The 15,065-nt window shown below is 39.3% G+C and overlaps 1 protein-coding gene across 1 annotated transcript in view; it reads right to left on the reverse strand.

Moving 5' to 3' along the window:
* Window positions 1–10,596, reverse strand: part of LOC147338539 (neural-cadherin-like) — a 326,059-nt gene extending 315,463 nt beyond the window's left edge. Inside the window, exon 1 of the mRNA XM_086300701.1 lies at window positions 9,362–10,596. Coding sequence (XP_086156827.1) covers window positions 9,362–10,499 — 1,138 coding nt within the window. The 5' untranslated portion in view covers window positions 10,500–10,596. The remainder of the gene's footprint in view (window positions 1–9,361) is intronic.
* Window positions 10,597–15,065: the final 4,469 nt, after the last annotated feature.

Raw genomic sequence — 15,065 nt, forward strand, 5'->3', positions numbered from 1 at the left:
TGCTTTCTTAATGTCAGTTCATCTTCACATGACTTTAAACTGCAGCATGTTATTGTGGACAATGGTGTTAATCTAAAAGTCTATGAAAAAAACCTCTATAAAGCTGGGGCATCTGACTACTTGGCACTGATCGAGGAAACAGGAACAGTCCAAAGTTTCCTTTCAGCACTGCAGCTGGGCTGACAAAGAATCAATTGACTATTCCTCAAACTTTAACTAGAAATGACTTTATTAATGTCTTCACATATAATATTTTAACCTTTAGAGAAAAAAATATTCTCAGCCATCCCACATAGATCTTAAGTACAGTAACTTCTTCTATCGATCTTTGTGAGTTAACATCTATAATGTCTTCCTCTAAACCATCATGTGCCTTGATGGTTTCGACTACAAGATTGTTCAAAGGAGTTTCACATTCAATAATGCTTAAATTTTAAATGTGACTAATCTATCTTTATTAACAGACTATGCAGCACAGGCTTTTTAGCGTGGCAGTAATTAAATCATTACTTAAAAAATCCGACAGTTTTTAACTAATTACTGACCAATTTCGAGCCTTCCTTTTACTTCAGAAATCCTTGGAAAAGTAGCTGTCAAACAGTTAACTCATCGTTTGCAGAGGAATAGTTCATTTGAAGAGTTACAGTGATGATTTAGAGTACATCATAGTGCAAACACAGCACTAGCAAAGGTTACAAATTATTTACTTGGCCTCTGACAGTGAACTCATCTCTTTGCTTGCCATGATAGATCTCAGTGCAGCATTTCATACCACTGACCACAATATTTTACCACAGAAATGAGAACAAGCCATGTTGCTGCAGTCGTTTGATCATCTCTACTTGATAGATTCCAGTGTGTGCATGTAAACAGGGAGCCTTCTGCACACACAATATTAAAATGAACCCTGTGAGGAACCAGTGTTTTTTTTTTTACATTATACATACTTCCATTAAATAATATTATTAGACACACTGCATATGTTTTCATTTCTATGCAGATGATATCTAGCTTTATTTATCCATAAAGCCAGATTCTACAAATAAACTAGTTAAACTAATTACATGGCTTATAGACACAAAGACTCCTTGTAGATTCAGACAAAACTGAGGTTACTGTATTCGGCACTAAAAATCTGAAAGAAATATGGTGTACAACCAGATACTTAGTTTAGATTGCATTACCTTGGCCTCCAGTAACATTGTGGTAAATAATAGAGTCATTTCTGATCAGGACATGTCCTTGTGCACGCACATTAAAGAAATAGGACAGCATTTATACATTTGCATAATCTTTCTAATTAAGTATGCTGCTATGAGTTTACTAACTAGGACTAGAGACAGAAACGTTTTTCCTCCCATATTAGCTTCTATTCTTTGGTACTTCTTAAAGTCAGAATTGAATGCAGCATCCTCTCCTCACATATAAAATCATTTCTTTTTAACATTGTAGGGTCTTACAATATAAAGTGTCTTGAGGTCATTGTTGTTGACAGTTGACTGTCAGAATTTGAACGTACCTGAAAGGTAAATGCATTTGTATTGAAACTGAAGTCCTTTTTGTGGTTGACATTACCCGAGTTTGACAGATTATCGTTACCACATTAACTTTACTATAGCTTCCTTTAAGAAACCAGCTAAGCTCAGAGAATCTTGGCATCCTCTTTTAGTGTCTGCGGTGCAGTCTGATTTGGAAGCGACTCGAGCTGGTCTGTGTCACAAAACAGGAAGAAGCTGCTGCTCTTACTGAACAAATGATGCTAAAGCTTTCAGAGATTCTGGCAATGACAGATGGTGGAAGGAGTGAAAAGTCTATTTAAAAGAAAATCACATCTGTCATGTTTATCTTCTGTAAAGCCCGACAGAGTGAGTGAGGACAGTAAATTACAGTATAACAAGACTTGAGATGTAATGAGAAACAATACCACAAAGGATGTAAAGTCTGTGTAATAAGCAGTGCTGTGCAAGTTCAAGCTTCACAGGAGCTACTTCGCAGTTCAGTTCACACAATTAACTAGTTCACTTTTTTAGTTCACAATTTCAAAAATAAAAGACGTCACATTCATATGGTCAATGTTGCCCTGTCCACACAGCCCCCAAACTCTGCTGCTTCCCAGTGTAAATGAATTACTCCATATTATATTGACTTCACAGAGATTACTTTTAAAAGCCAAGCTAAACCTATACAAGTAGTCTATCTTTTACCACATAAAGTAGGACAACCTTAAACAGATCGGGTTACAACTGGAACATTATGGTCGTTAGGTCCCGTTCTTGCCCTTTGAAAAAGATTCCTTGTTAACATAAACACCTGATGACTTGTTTTTAGGGGACAATTTGCATAACACTGTCAGATGTATTTGTTTTTTATTGGAACACATAGACACTTCCATTCTAAAATTCCATAAAATTTTTATAAGCTGTATTGTTGATTAGGCTTAACTATGAGTCGTTCAATGTCCACACCAGCGGTCTCCAACCTTTTTTGCACCACGGACCGGTTTATGCCCGACAATATTTTCACGGACCGGCCTTTAAGGTGTCGCGGATGAATACAACAAAATAAAACCAGTACCAGTACCGAAAAAAAGAAGATTTATTCATTACACACGTGAAAAGACCCAGGAAAACCGAGTTAACGATAAAAACGATAACAAAATAACGCTGAAAACCGATAAAAACCCTGAAAACCAGACATTTCACACCTAAGCCTCAACTCTCGCGGCCCGGTACCAAACGACTCACGGACCGGTACCGGTCCGAGGCCCGGGGGTCAGGGACCGCTGGTCCACACCACATTCTTTAGTTGCAAACACATTCTTTTCAGTTCAGTGTTTACTGAAAACATGAGCACATTCATGCACAGCACTGGTAATTAAGTTTACCGAGAGCTTTGGTCTCATTACCAAACATAACATCTTTAACGTGGATTAAGCAGACTGACCATGTAAACCTTAACCAGAAAATTATTTTCCTATTATTTTATTACAGTTTGTCTATTTAACCTGGGAACTGCGCTTGTGAAAAAATTATGGCTTGTATAGCACGTTTGACAGCATCTGAGATTACTAGCAACTGCAGCTGACAAACCTTGGTGACAGTAAAAGACCTGCAAAATCTAAATGTGAGATAAGGAAACTCAAGTTGACTCAAATTATGTGTTTTTCTTTGCACCAGACATCGCAGTCACAGAAAACAAGACCCTGTGATGCAGCAAATAAGAACAATTCAGGCTTTGGATGCTTTGCTCTGATAGCATGTTGTAAACTTTTACATCTTGATGTTTCTTAATGAACTGTATACATTATAGGCACAAAAACAGGACTTCCTCAGTGCTGAAGAGAGTAATTGGGTAAAGAAGCCAAGCAGCCAAAGTTTGTCAAAGTCTCTTCTGTGATGCTGTTTAGCAATGGTGTAACTCCTTGATGAAACCACAGTCTCTCTGGATGATAAGTTGAGCTTTTTGGGCTGACTGTGCATCCCTGTGGGGTTTTTATATGTATGTAAGAAAACAAAATGCAATTAAATAAGGCAAAAAAACCTGTGTCGTCACATCGGGTTTGTGAGGGCTAAGTCAGCTAACCATCCATGCATACTTATGGTCCACGCACACATGTGTGCGCAGAAGACCAAGTGTGTGCTATTTATGCTCTTCGAAGGAACAAATGGATGCAGACTGTTTCATCTCAATAAACAAAAGATGAGTAACATATGCAGCTAACAGGCTTCCCTTATTGCCATCTGTCTGGAATGTTATTCTGGCAACCCAGAATGCACAATAATCACAATGTTGGATATTGTGAGGAATGTACAGTGTGTGTGTGTGTGTGCGCGTGTGTGTTTGTTTTTGAGATGCGTTCTGCATGTACTTTCATGACCAAATAGCCTAAAAATGCAGTTTATTTTAGCCTTTGTGTTGACACACTTTTTGCTCATATATCTTCATTTATGTCTATCTGTGTGTCTTTGGCTTAGTGGAGAGTGGCAGAAATCTGGAGTTCTCTTGATTAGAGCCAGCTGTTTCTCTTCATTAACTAAAATCCCATGCATGCACGCACAGTCTGCACGCACAGATGAACACACAAAAGCAGACACACACTGAATCAAAATTCCCTAGAAAACATTACGCACAAAATGGCGCTAGTTCTTGCTACATAGGAATGAAAGCCGCATGAATAACGTTGGTTTGAAGTGTTTTGTTTCCTGGTGTTTATTTTCCCTCTCTGTAATATTTCTACCACAAACTTACAGAAAATTGAAAATGTTCAAGATCGTAATAAACCTTTGACACAGATTAGATGGGTAACTTAATAGTGCAAATTGCCTAATGAAAAATACTTTTATTTTATTGTATCATATGAAAACGATTATGTTTGTTTAACTATTTACTTAGATAAATCAAGTGAAACTGATGAATGAAAAAGAAAAAGATCTGGAGATTATTCCAAGATTGAGCTTGCATTTGGTAATTGTTCATTTGAACCTTCGATATGAAGGTCTTACTGGAAGTGACGTGGACCAGCACTAGACTGAAAAGGCCAAATAAATAGCACCAACATTGGAGGTGGCTAAATCAACAATCAAGTACAAAAAACTGCATAGTGTTGTTAAATATTCGTTTTAAAATCAGGCCTGAAACATACATTTTTGATACCTTATTAAAAAAACAAAGAAATATGTGGACTTATGATCATATCTTTTTCCTTTTTGCTTATTTAGGTGGATATATATGTTGCCAGTGGCTGCCAATATATTTATGTGTAGACATATGTTGGCCAGTTTGAAACTTGTAGTACATTGACCAACCCCCGGTAAAGAATAATTACAGAGTTCCCCTCTGTAATGATTGATGTAGCCTAAACAAGTACAATGATATGAAGTTCAACAAGATAAAATGCAATATAATGAAACAAATATGTGAATACACTAAAAAAAAAGTCAAAAATAAATACAATGAACAAAAACAAATAAATGTAAATCTGATGATGCATTAGTTAAGTAAATTATGAAGGATATTGGTGTTTAGTTCAGGCAGGAGAAGAGAATCAGACGTGGCACACGAAAAATGTGGTGGAAGGAGAAACTATAAAGACAGAAAAAGAACTTCTGCATGACTAACCAAATTAATCATTTGACTAATTAATCAAATTAATCATTTCATTAATCATTGTGCCAACAGAAGTCACTGCAGTCAAAGAACAGTCTCATACTGGCTGTTTTAGAGACGAAGGAAGACCCTTTGGGGAAAATTAATGGGCTACTCACTTGGTGCTCTTATAGGGGTTGGCACAGTATTAAACGACTTGTGAAAATGAGGGGCTAGGGATATCAAACTCAAGCCCACACACGGTTTATGTTGGGAAAATAAAAGCAGGGAGTGGTATTATCTTGTTTGAAATGAAGAGCAGCTGTGCATGGAAAGGAAACCAGTAAAAACAATTGAAGGAAAAAACCTTTGTACAGCTTTTTTCACATAGGAGGACGTGCCACTGATTTTTATTCATTCCATGGAGATTTACCCTAATCTTAAGCATGCCAGCTCCATGATCATCCACCACAAAAGAAAAACAAATCTCACAATGTGATTGTGTGGACTGATTTGTTTGCTTACACACACACAACACGAGTAACACAAGCAGACACACACTTAACACTGTGGAAGCTCAGCAGCAGTTGTGAAGCGGACCTCAAACGCTATCTCAGATCCTGACACAAGGCTTTCGGTTTCCCCCTCCCCCAAAAAACACGTCTGTTCCTCGAAGAATCATGTTAGGAGCTTTCTCCCTCACAGTCTTAAACTGAGCCTCCACTCAAACCTAAATCCCTGGAGTGAGAGTGAAAATAAGAACGAGAAAGTAAGAGAGCAAAGAGACACAGAGAGGAGAGAGAAGTGCGCGACAGAGAGACAGACAGAGAGAATGAGATGGGATTACAGGGATAATGCGAGCAGATGGAGGGAGGTCGTGGCTCCAGCAGGACTCTCCACTCCAAACGGATTAAAAGACTTCAGCCGAGCCACCAACAACCGAACTGATGATGCGTTCCTCGCGCTTGAGACTCTGAGGTGATCCAGCCTCGTCCCCAACTGCTAAACCCAGAGATGATAACTTGCTGTCTTTTAGCGTGTAGCAGTAAACAATTAGATCACGGTTATGTATTTCAAGGCCCCTCTATTCTTCCTCTTCAGTCAAACTTATAAAAGCTTTTAGGCTTTTTTAAGCCCCATCCATTTAGGCAACAACTCTCACTAAAAATTTGCTTTAACTTACATTCTGTTAGACAAAATCAAATTCAAATATAGTTGCACCCAACGGACATCCAGGAATCAATTACCCAAACTAACAGAGGATCTGGTCACATAAAATCAACATTAGATGTCCTTTAGCTTTCAAATACACTAAGCCATTTTACACTTTTTCTGGCTGCTTCACAGAAGACGGCTTCATCTCAGCACAAGTGTTTCCATGCAATAAACTTTTCATTTCATAAAAATACAGGGGACGCTTCTGTCCCCACCTCTCATACATAGTTTTACATCTTTTAAATAAAAATGAAAAATAAAACATTGCTTTGTTTCATTCTCCCTCCACCAATTCATTCTTGACAAGAGTTGTTTGAGGGGTTTTTTTGCAAACTGTGTCCTATATGTGTCTGTTTGATGCCTGCTAATTTGTGAAAATAATAATAACGTCTTCTAGTTGCCTATCAAGAAAGATGGAACTAGTTTAACTTTTGACAGCCTGTAGGGGAGGAAACATCAGCTACTAACTAATTTCATCAGACAGTTAAAGTGATTATTTCTCTTTAACTTAAAACGTTATATACAATGCACTAAAGGTTAATGTCAAGACTCCTGTCTATCTATCTGAAACCTAAGTTTTACTACATGGCATTACATTTACTTTTTTGTTGAACTGAATATCAAATGTGCGAGGATTGTTCAAAATGTTAAAGAGAAAATATTCAACTTTAACTTTTACTCTTAAAGACTCAGTTGTCATATTTTCCCATATCAGTTGTCTCTTGCTGATTAGCATTTATCACTTTTTTGGGAAAATACTTTTTTGCTTTATTTGAGGGGAAATTTATTGGTGAAATCATTTTTAAATGCCTTAAATAGCTTTAATGTTTTTGTAAAGTCTTGGGATCAAATTCATGTCAAGGACCAGTGGAGACCCCTGGTGGTTAAGCTAAATTTCCTGGCACTGTACTGTTAAACTCTTTAATTATTAGTTATTGAGTTGTAGCTATTGTTGCGTGAAGACATTTGATAACACAACTCTGTGAAGTTTGCAGTGTATTGTTTCTGCAATTTCTAAATGCTCCCTGTGTATGCATGAACATACACCAGCTGGAGGGACTAGCACTGATGAAAGATTGTACAGTGACGTTTTTGGTACCATGGACATAAATATTGCTACCCCCTTGCCCAAACCCTCTCCTCGTGCCTCACCAGTGGCACTGACCAACAGAAAAAGCCTCCCCCACAGGAGAACTTGGCCCATGTAACTAAAAAAAACTGCTCAAGACCAGCTAAAGGAAGCCAACAATATCTCAGTGTTTCCTCAGTCAGATTGAGGAAGGGTGAGATTCACTGGAACTAACTCAATCAGTACCTCACTCTTCAACTGATGGAACCCAAAGGATCAGATGCCAAATTTCCAGTGCCAGACACCACAGTACACCTCTAGCAAACCCATGTTACTGTCACAGGGTCAGAGGTGGTTTGGCAGCATGAAGAAGACCTGTAGTATTAGTATTAGGTAAGTATTGTCAATATTGTGGAATGTTGGATTAAATCCTGCTTGTTATTTTAATCTTTTGTTTTTAATCAACATTTGGTTGACTTAATCTGGATGAAAAGAAGCTTGTTCTGTGTTTTAACAATGAATTGATATTTTTCCAAGTAGCAGTTGCGCTTCATGCCTGCAGAGAAAGGCTGAGGTATACACACAACTCATGTGTATGGATATGCATTCATTAGACAATGCAATTTAAACATGAAGATGATTGTTTGTAATGCACACATGACAGCATTATGCATGCGTGACACACACACACACACACACACACACACACACACACACACACACACACACACACACACACACACACACACATACATATATAGCTGTAAAGCTGTAAATTAGCACTAAAATACTAGATTGACAGATACCAGAGTGTCTGTTTTGATGTTTTCAAAAGGAAATTGTTCTGACAAATAGCCAGCATTGTGGATCGTTACTGGCAGTGTAAATGAGCGCTGTGTGCTAGGAGCAGGCTCAGCTTATTTTCTGCATCAGGATAGCTCACATTACCAACACCAACAGGTCACATTGATTGGGTCTCTTCTCCAGTCAAATGCTGTTAACTGGTCTTAATGGAACAAATGTGTTTCCAGTAAATGTATGAAGGCAGACTGAAAGATAAATACACACAGATAGATGTGCAAACTCAGTATCAGACTTTTTTTTATATATAATATATGATAATATTTTTCCACTCTGAAGTCTGGTCCACAGCACTGAGTGTAATATTCAGTTCTGTGTTTCATCCCTTTGCATATGCATTTATTAATGTGAATCTGGCTGCTTGTTAACTTTCAGTCTATCTGCTCTTTTCTGTCCGCAGGTGATAATTAACCTGTTGGTACGATGGCCGTTACGCGACTTGCTTCTCCCCTGACATCCCAGCATATGTCGCTGCTGGCACACGACACATTCATGGAGCCCTTGATTTATCTTAGCACGTGAATCATCATCAGCACTGATGAATGTCACCCAGTTTAACCTCGATTGTAAACACATGACACTTTGACATTGCTTACAGTCAGACTCCCCACAGCAAGCTAGAACTTTTCTCATTTCACCATTCGACCTTAGCATTTCCAGGTGGCCTCACATCCATTCACTGTTTCTGAACACTGAGGTTGCAAGGTTAAGTATTTGCTACAGCAAAGGAACAGGAAACCTGTCCGAGCGGATAGACTACTCTACAGTAGAGTAATTTTCCAAATATCTAAAATCAAAAAACGAAAATCATCTTAAATCGAGCAATTTCCATCGCAGTTTCCTTTTCCTTCCTTGAATACAAGCTCTGGGCAAATGCACACTATCTTCGTGCGTATTTACGCATGCAATACGAAGTGACAAAATACACCAAGTTACATTGTGAAAAGAAACACAAGATAGAAGAGTAAGAGTCAGTCCAAATTAGGATTTTGGCACTGCTTGTAGCAAAAGGAACGCACACAAACCGTCCTGTCCAATTGCAGCCTCACTCTCTCTCTCTCCTACTCTCACTGCCACACATCCACAGACCGGGCTGCTCACTCACACACGTGCACATCGCCTTTTGCTCACCTCTTTTATCCTGCACTCTGACGGTGATCTCCACTAGAGGCTCAGTCTCTCGGTCCAGTTTCCGGGTTATGATTATGTCCCCGGTGTCCCGACTTACGCTGACCGGTGAGCTCTCCACGTCGGGCTCAACCAGCTCAAACGTGGCCGACTGAAACCTCACCGGGTTCAGGTTCATCACCACTGAACCGATCCCTGCATCCTCGGACACGTTGATTAAAACTGGGCTATCTGATTCCAGTACTGACCTGGACTTTCTCGCTGGTACTTTCTCTTGCGATTTCGGTTTCCCTTTTCCCGGTTGGGGATTTAGTGAGGGCGCCACGGGCCACTGCCGTGGATTTATTTCCACTGTTATGCCCTGGCTTGTGCGAGGTGGCCACCCCCGGTCCCGGGCAAACACTTCAAATTTAATAGGTTCACCCAGGCCGAGGATGGAGTCGACAAGGAGGATGTCACCAGTTTTGGGCACCACGTAGAAACTCCCGTTTCTGGGCAGAGCAAAGTAGATGAGCTCGGCGTTCTTGCCGCTGTCATCGTCCCGCGCGGTGACCGTGTAGATCGCCATGCGGAGCGCAGTGGCATCATCGAGGCTCAGTTTCACATCGTCTCCGGGGAAAGTGGGCTGGTGGTCGTTAGTGTCCAAAACGTCCACCTTGATGGACGCCACCTCAGACACTAGTGGAGACATGTCTTCCTCTTCCCGGGAGAGTCCCGCGCATTGACCACAACACAAACCGAGACCTAGCGCATATTCGGCACGCTCCTCTCTGTCCAGAACCCTGGAAGTCTTCAGTAGAATATGTCCCCGTTTGTGGTGCGCAAAGACACGGAAATTCTCGCTGCCCTCTCCCAGGAGTTTGAGATGCGCTGCCGCGGAGCTGGGTTCCCCGGCACCGCACAGCCTTTGCGAGTTGAGTCGCTTTAATGGGACGCTCAGTCCGTTGACCCTGCAGCCCGGGGACGAGTTCTCAAATACATGGCCGTGAAAAAACGGCACCTGCTCCACGGTCCTGTTCCCGAATGCGCACGAAATAAAAAATGGTAAAACCACGACCCAAATCATGACTGGATATCTCTTTGGCTCCACGACACTAACGCGCCTCACATAAATCCATGTGTGCGTCTCTTCAACTTTCATGAAATTGTAGCGCACATATTTGTTGGCACCATATTTGAACTCGATGTGGGAGAACTTTGTCTCTACGCGTCTGCGCTGTGCGTCCTTCTTCTCTCCTGCCCTCCTCGGTCTGCCGTCTCACCAGCAGCGCTGTCTGTCTGTGCGCGTTCCAGGGGAAAAAAACGCTTACAGCTCGAGTACGCGCTTACCTCTGCACGCTTTCTCACTTCGTCTTGCGTGCGCTGATCCTCAGCGATCTCGTATGAGCATCACACCTAATCCTCCACTTGCTGCAAACTGCACACAGCCGCACAGAGACCTGCTTTCCAAGTGGAGCTCACTTATTACAGGGAGGAAAATCAATTTTCTTTGCATCAGATCTGCAGATGAGAGTTTGGTCATCAGGAGGATATAACACAAAACCGGCTGCTTTACGCATGCAGTGCCAAAGCTACCAGGTAAATTCATTTGTTACAATGATATGCGGCGGCAACAGATTTCTTATAGGAAATGAACTTCTCGGTAAAGCTGCACCGCATCGAATTAATGCGTGCTCGCGCTCACGCGCATAAACACTCTCCACCAGCGAGCAAGTATGTGCGTGTCAGGGGGATCCTCGGGGAAACGACCCGACCTCCCTTCTCCCAGTGATCAATGCCCAGTCTTGCACATCCATATCCATCACTCCTCTTTCCAATAACACGTCAGTCCACTGGATTAAAATAATGTAAAAATCGATCATTTTAAAACGTCTCCAGAGGGGCAAACAGAAAAGAAAAGCTTACAGCTTCTGGAAAGGACTCAGAAAGACTCAAGAGCTGTCTTTGTGTCACAGTAAAGTGGCCCGTTTGAGCGTGTTCATCTCACACTGTGTTTTTGTTTAGTCCCTAGGGGTCTGTGAATGTTGTGGGCAAGTTTCCAGCGAAATGAGAACAGTTCACTTTAATATAACATTGACAAATATTACATTCACTTTATATTTACCAGGTTTCACTGATATTGTCTCTTGGTCACATATCATTCACTACTATACTGACAGCACTCATGTAGATTCCTGATAATAGATTTGAGCTGTTTATGGATCCAGGGCACGGTCATTATCTCATCCAGAGTGCCTGTCTTCTGTGTGCTTTTGTGCTGTTTGAACTCCCACTCACTAAAACACTGCAACCTGTGCAGTTTTAAAAGTTTCACATCAGCAGTCCTTGGATAACACAAGTTTAAGGCTTTACACAAAAAACTGTGTTCATAAATTCAATCAGGCTGGTGTTTAGCATAAAATCTAACATCAATGTGAAGGTGAATTCCCTTTCCAGTATAACTAGAATTAAATAAAACCATTTTTAATGTTAAAGGATATACACCCAATCTATTCATAACTGACCACAGACAACAATGAGGACTTTAACCTAAATGTAATCATCACGCCAAGTCTAAATCACACCCAGGAATTAGCAAATAACTGTGATAAGTGTAAAAAATGTACAGCTTGTATCCTTGTCTGCATTAATTGTTTTCTCCTAATGAAACACACAACTACAAACAACTCAAGCCCCTCAAATGAATCTATGTTGATGCAAAAAATACATAAATTTGAAAAAACAATCATATTTTCATTTACAGATTATTATACATAAGTATGCAATATGGTCCTTCCTTCACCAATCAGCTCCAGCCACACTTGCTCATCCACCAAGTTTTCCTGGTGAATGAAGTGAGACATGCTGAATTTCATTAAAGCGGGAGAGGAAACGCCAGAGTACAAAAATAGAAGTTGTTGTCTGTGTGGGTCAGAGCAGAGAAAAAGTCATGGAAAAACAAAATAAAACTAAATTCCATAGTGCCTGGACACATTGGACAGCTCCTTTGTGAAAACTAAAATACAATTTTATTGCACTTAAAGTAATGTAATGAGTTGTAATCAGTTCAAGGATCATCATCACCTGTATCTTCTTCACTTTATCTCCGTGGGGAGCAGAGGAGGTGCGCACAAATGGTGAAACAGTCCCCAGTAGAGACTTCCACACTGAGCTGAACTCACAGTGAACAGATCACATTTAAACATTAAAGCATTTCTGTATTTTATTAATTTTATTCATTGCTCTTATTTTATGAAATGAACCCTGAATCTTGAATTGTGTTAGGTTAGTCATATTTTATTATATTTTACTTTATAGTTTGTGTTTTACATTATGTTGCTTTTATTTCTGTATTGTTCTGTTTCAGCTTGTCAGTTTGCGAATCAGTTTTAACTATGCTAATAAACGAGAGTGTAAGGCAGTGTGTCTGAAATGTGGTCGGGGTATGGATGGATGGATGTTTTCAAGAATATATATAACAGCATACAGAAATGCTGGATTAAAAAAATAAACAGACTTGTTTTTCGTTGCAGAGAGGTCATTTTGACCTTGACATTCTGATTTTCCATCTCCACCAATTCATTCCTTTAACTGCATATCCAGTGGAGGCTGGAGCCTACCCCAGCTACCATTATATAAGAGGCACAGTAGACGCGCTGGCAGTATTAGCTTCTTTCTGAGTAACCATTATATTACTCAGGTAGACTTGTTGAATTCAGATTTCTTATTGGGCCATTACTTAACCACTGTTCATTGATAAAGCAGTTTCATTATGTTTATTTTATGTATTATTCTGGACTTGATAAATCCTGTATTTTATTTTAATAATGTGCAAGAGCTTCAGCACATATTGAATTATTTTTGCTCTGTATTAGGTTGTTTAAGATGGATTCCTCCTTTGTCATATTGACAATTTAACATATATCAATACACAAAATAAGGGCTGATATACTCATGCAATAATACGATTGTAACATGAGGCGTTTTCTCAGAAACACCTTTTCAAAGCAAAAACAAGAGAGAGAGAGAGAGAGAGAGAGGGAGAGAGAGGGAGAGAGAGAGGGAGAGAGAGAGAGGAGCTGCAGACAGAGATAGATTTGGTCAGATGTTAAGCCTGACTACGGAGTAATATTCCCCACTGTGGCAGTGACAATGGCCCAGTGAGCACCAGACTGAATCATCTCTTCCTCTCATCTCTTTGTGTCTATGTGCATCAATTGGATTTGAAATAAAACTCAGTATGTATAAAGCATCCTGTGTAACTGTTTGCTTATTCATATCGCAATACTGAGCCTGTCAGCATTACAGACAGCTTTTCAGCAGATGATGTCTCTGGAAAAGTCACATATTCCAGTGAGGAAGCCAATGGGCATTTGAAGAGACGAGCACTGAAATTATCTGACAAACAACACGTTTACAAACTTGTTATTAAACTGGGACTTTTGAAGTATTCGCTGCACTGAAATGCTGTGATTGTGGTAGCACTTTACTTCAGGACAGTTAAGAAGAAGGTTTGCCAGGCAGAGCAATACTCAGACTAGTCATAACATTTCAAAAAAGATTCACAGCACCCTTTAGAAATAATTTGCAACAAAGGATAACATGTCATCCTCAGTTACTTGTCTTCAGCATTATCATGGTGACAGCAACCCACCGATCTTGAGACCTTAAAAATGTCTTACTTGAAATGCTTCATACAAGATTTCGATTTAAAAGAAATTTGATTATATTTGTTAATGTTTTGTTCTTAATTATCGGTTTCTCACATGTTAACAAATCTGTAAAAAAGCACAAACTAAAACAATGTTAGTGCACATGTTATGTCGCCCTGACACTTTATAAAAACACACAGTTTCAAGTTGATTCTTTCCTACCAAAAACATAAATGTTTAAAACAGTTCAAATACATACAAAGCTTTATTATTTTTTTAAGAAGTCAAAAATGAATGATCATTTTCAAAAGTGAAATAATACAAACACCTTATTGTTACGAGTATTTTTAAAAAAATATCTCATGCTTGTTTTCATGCTAATGATGCAATATGCTGATTGCTACAATGATTCCTTTAACTGGAAGTAACTGATAGAACGAACATAGTTTTTGTTATGGTATCTACAAAATGTAGGACGGTAAAGCTCTCACGACAACCAGGATCATGACATCTGTTTGTATTTGTGTGGTATCAGATCAGAAAAGACTCACCATAGATTCACAAGTCATGTTTTTGTAATCAGACAGAAAACTTGAAACTTGTCATGAAAAGTCACTGACTGTAGAAGAGGTAACAGTAAAGTAAGAGTAGAGGTAAGAGTCAGCATTTATTTGAACAAATCCAGATTTCGTTCCTGTGTTTTTTCCCTATTTATCTCACAGATCCAGGTATATTCATTAGGTGTTAGTGAATTAATTGTGGTAATACAATTACACAAAACACATTTTTGATTTTGTTGCTATCTCAGAACCTAAGTAAATGATTTAACATGTTCATTGTGAATTTCCAGTATTTAAAGAAGATAAGTCACACATTAATAATTTAAAACACATTTATTATTAATTTTCATTATAAATTTGTTGTTTAAGAAGGGAGTATTTGTACACGGTGTTTACATTTTGTGAGACAAAGACAAGATAGGAGAGCATTTATTACTCCCAGAGTTGGGAAATTAACAATATCTCACCAGGCTGTTAGACTAAGACTGATTTTTATTGATAGTTAAACAAACATCA

The sequence above is a fragment of the Aulonocara sp. 'chitande type north' Nkhata Bay genome, linkage group LG1 (genome assembly GCF_057382095.1).
Source record: "Aulonocara sp. 'chitande type north' Nkhata Bay isolate Kocher_YH1m ecotype deep benthic linkage group LG1, A_spYH_male_GT1.1, whole genome shotgun sequence".
Taxonomy (NCBI): Eukaryota; Metazoa; Chordata; class Actinopteri; order Cichliformes; family Cichlidae; genus Aulonocara; species Aulonocara sp. 'chitande type north' Nkhata Bay.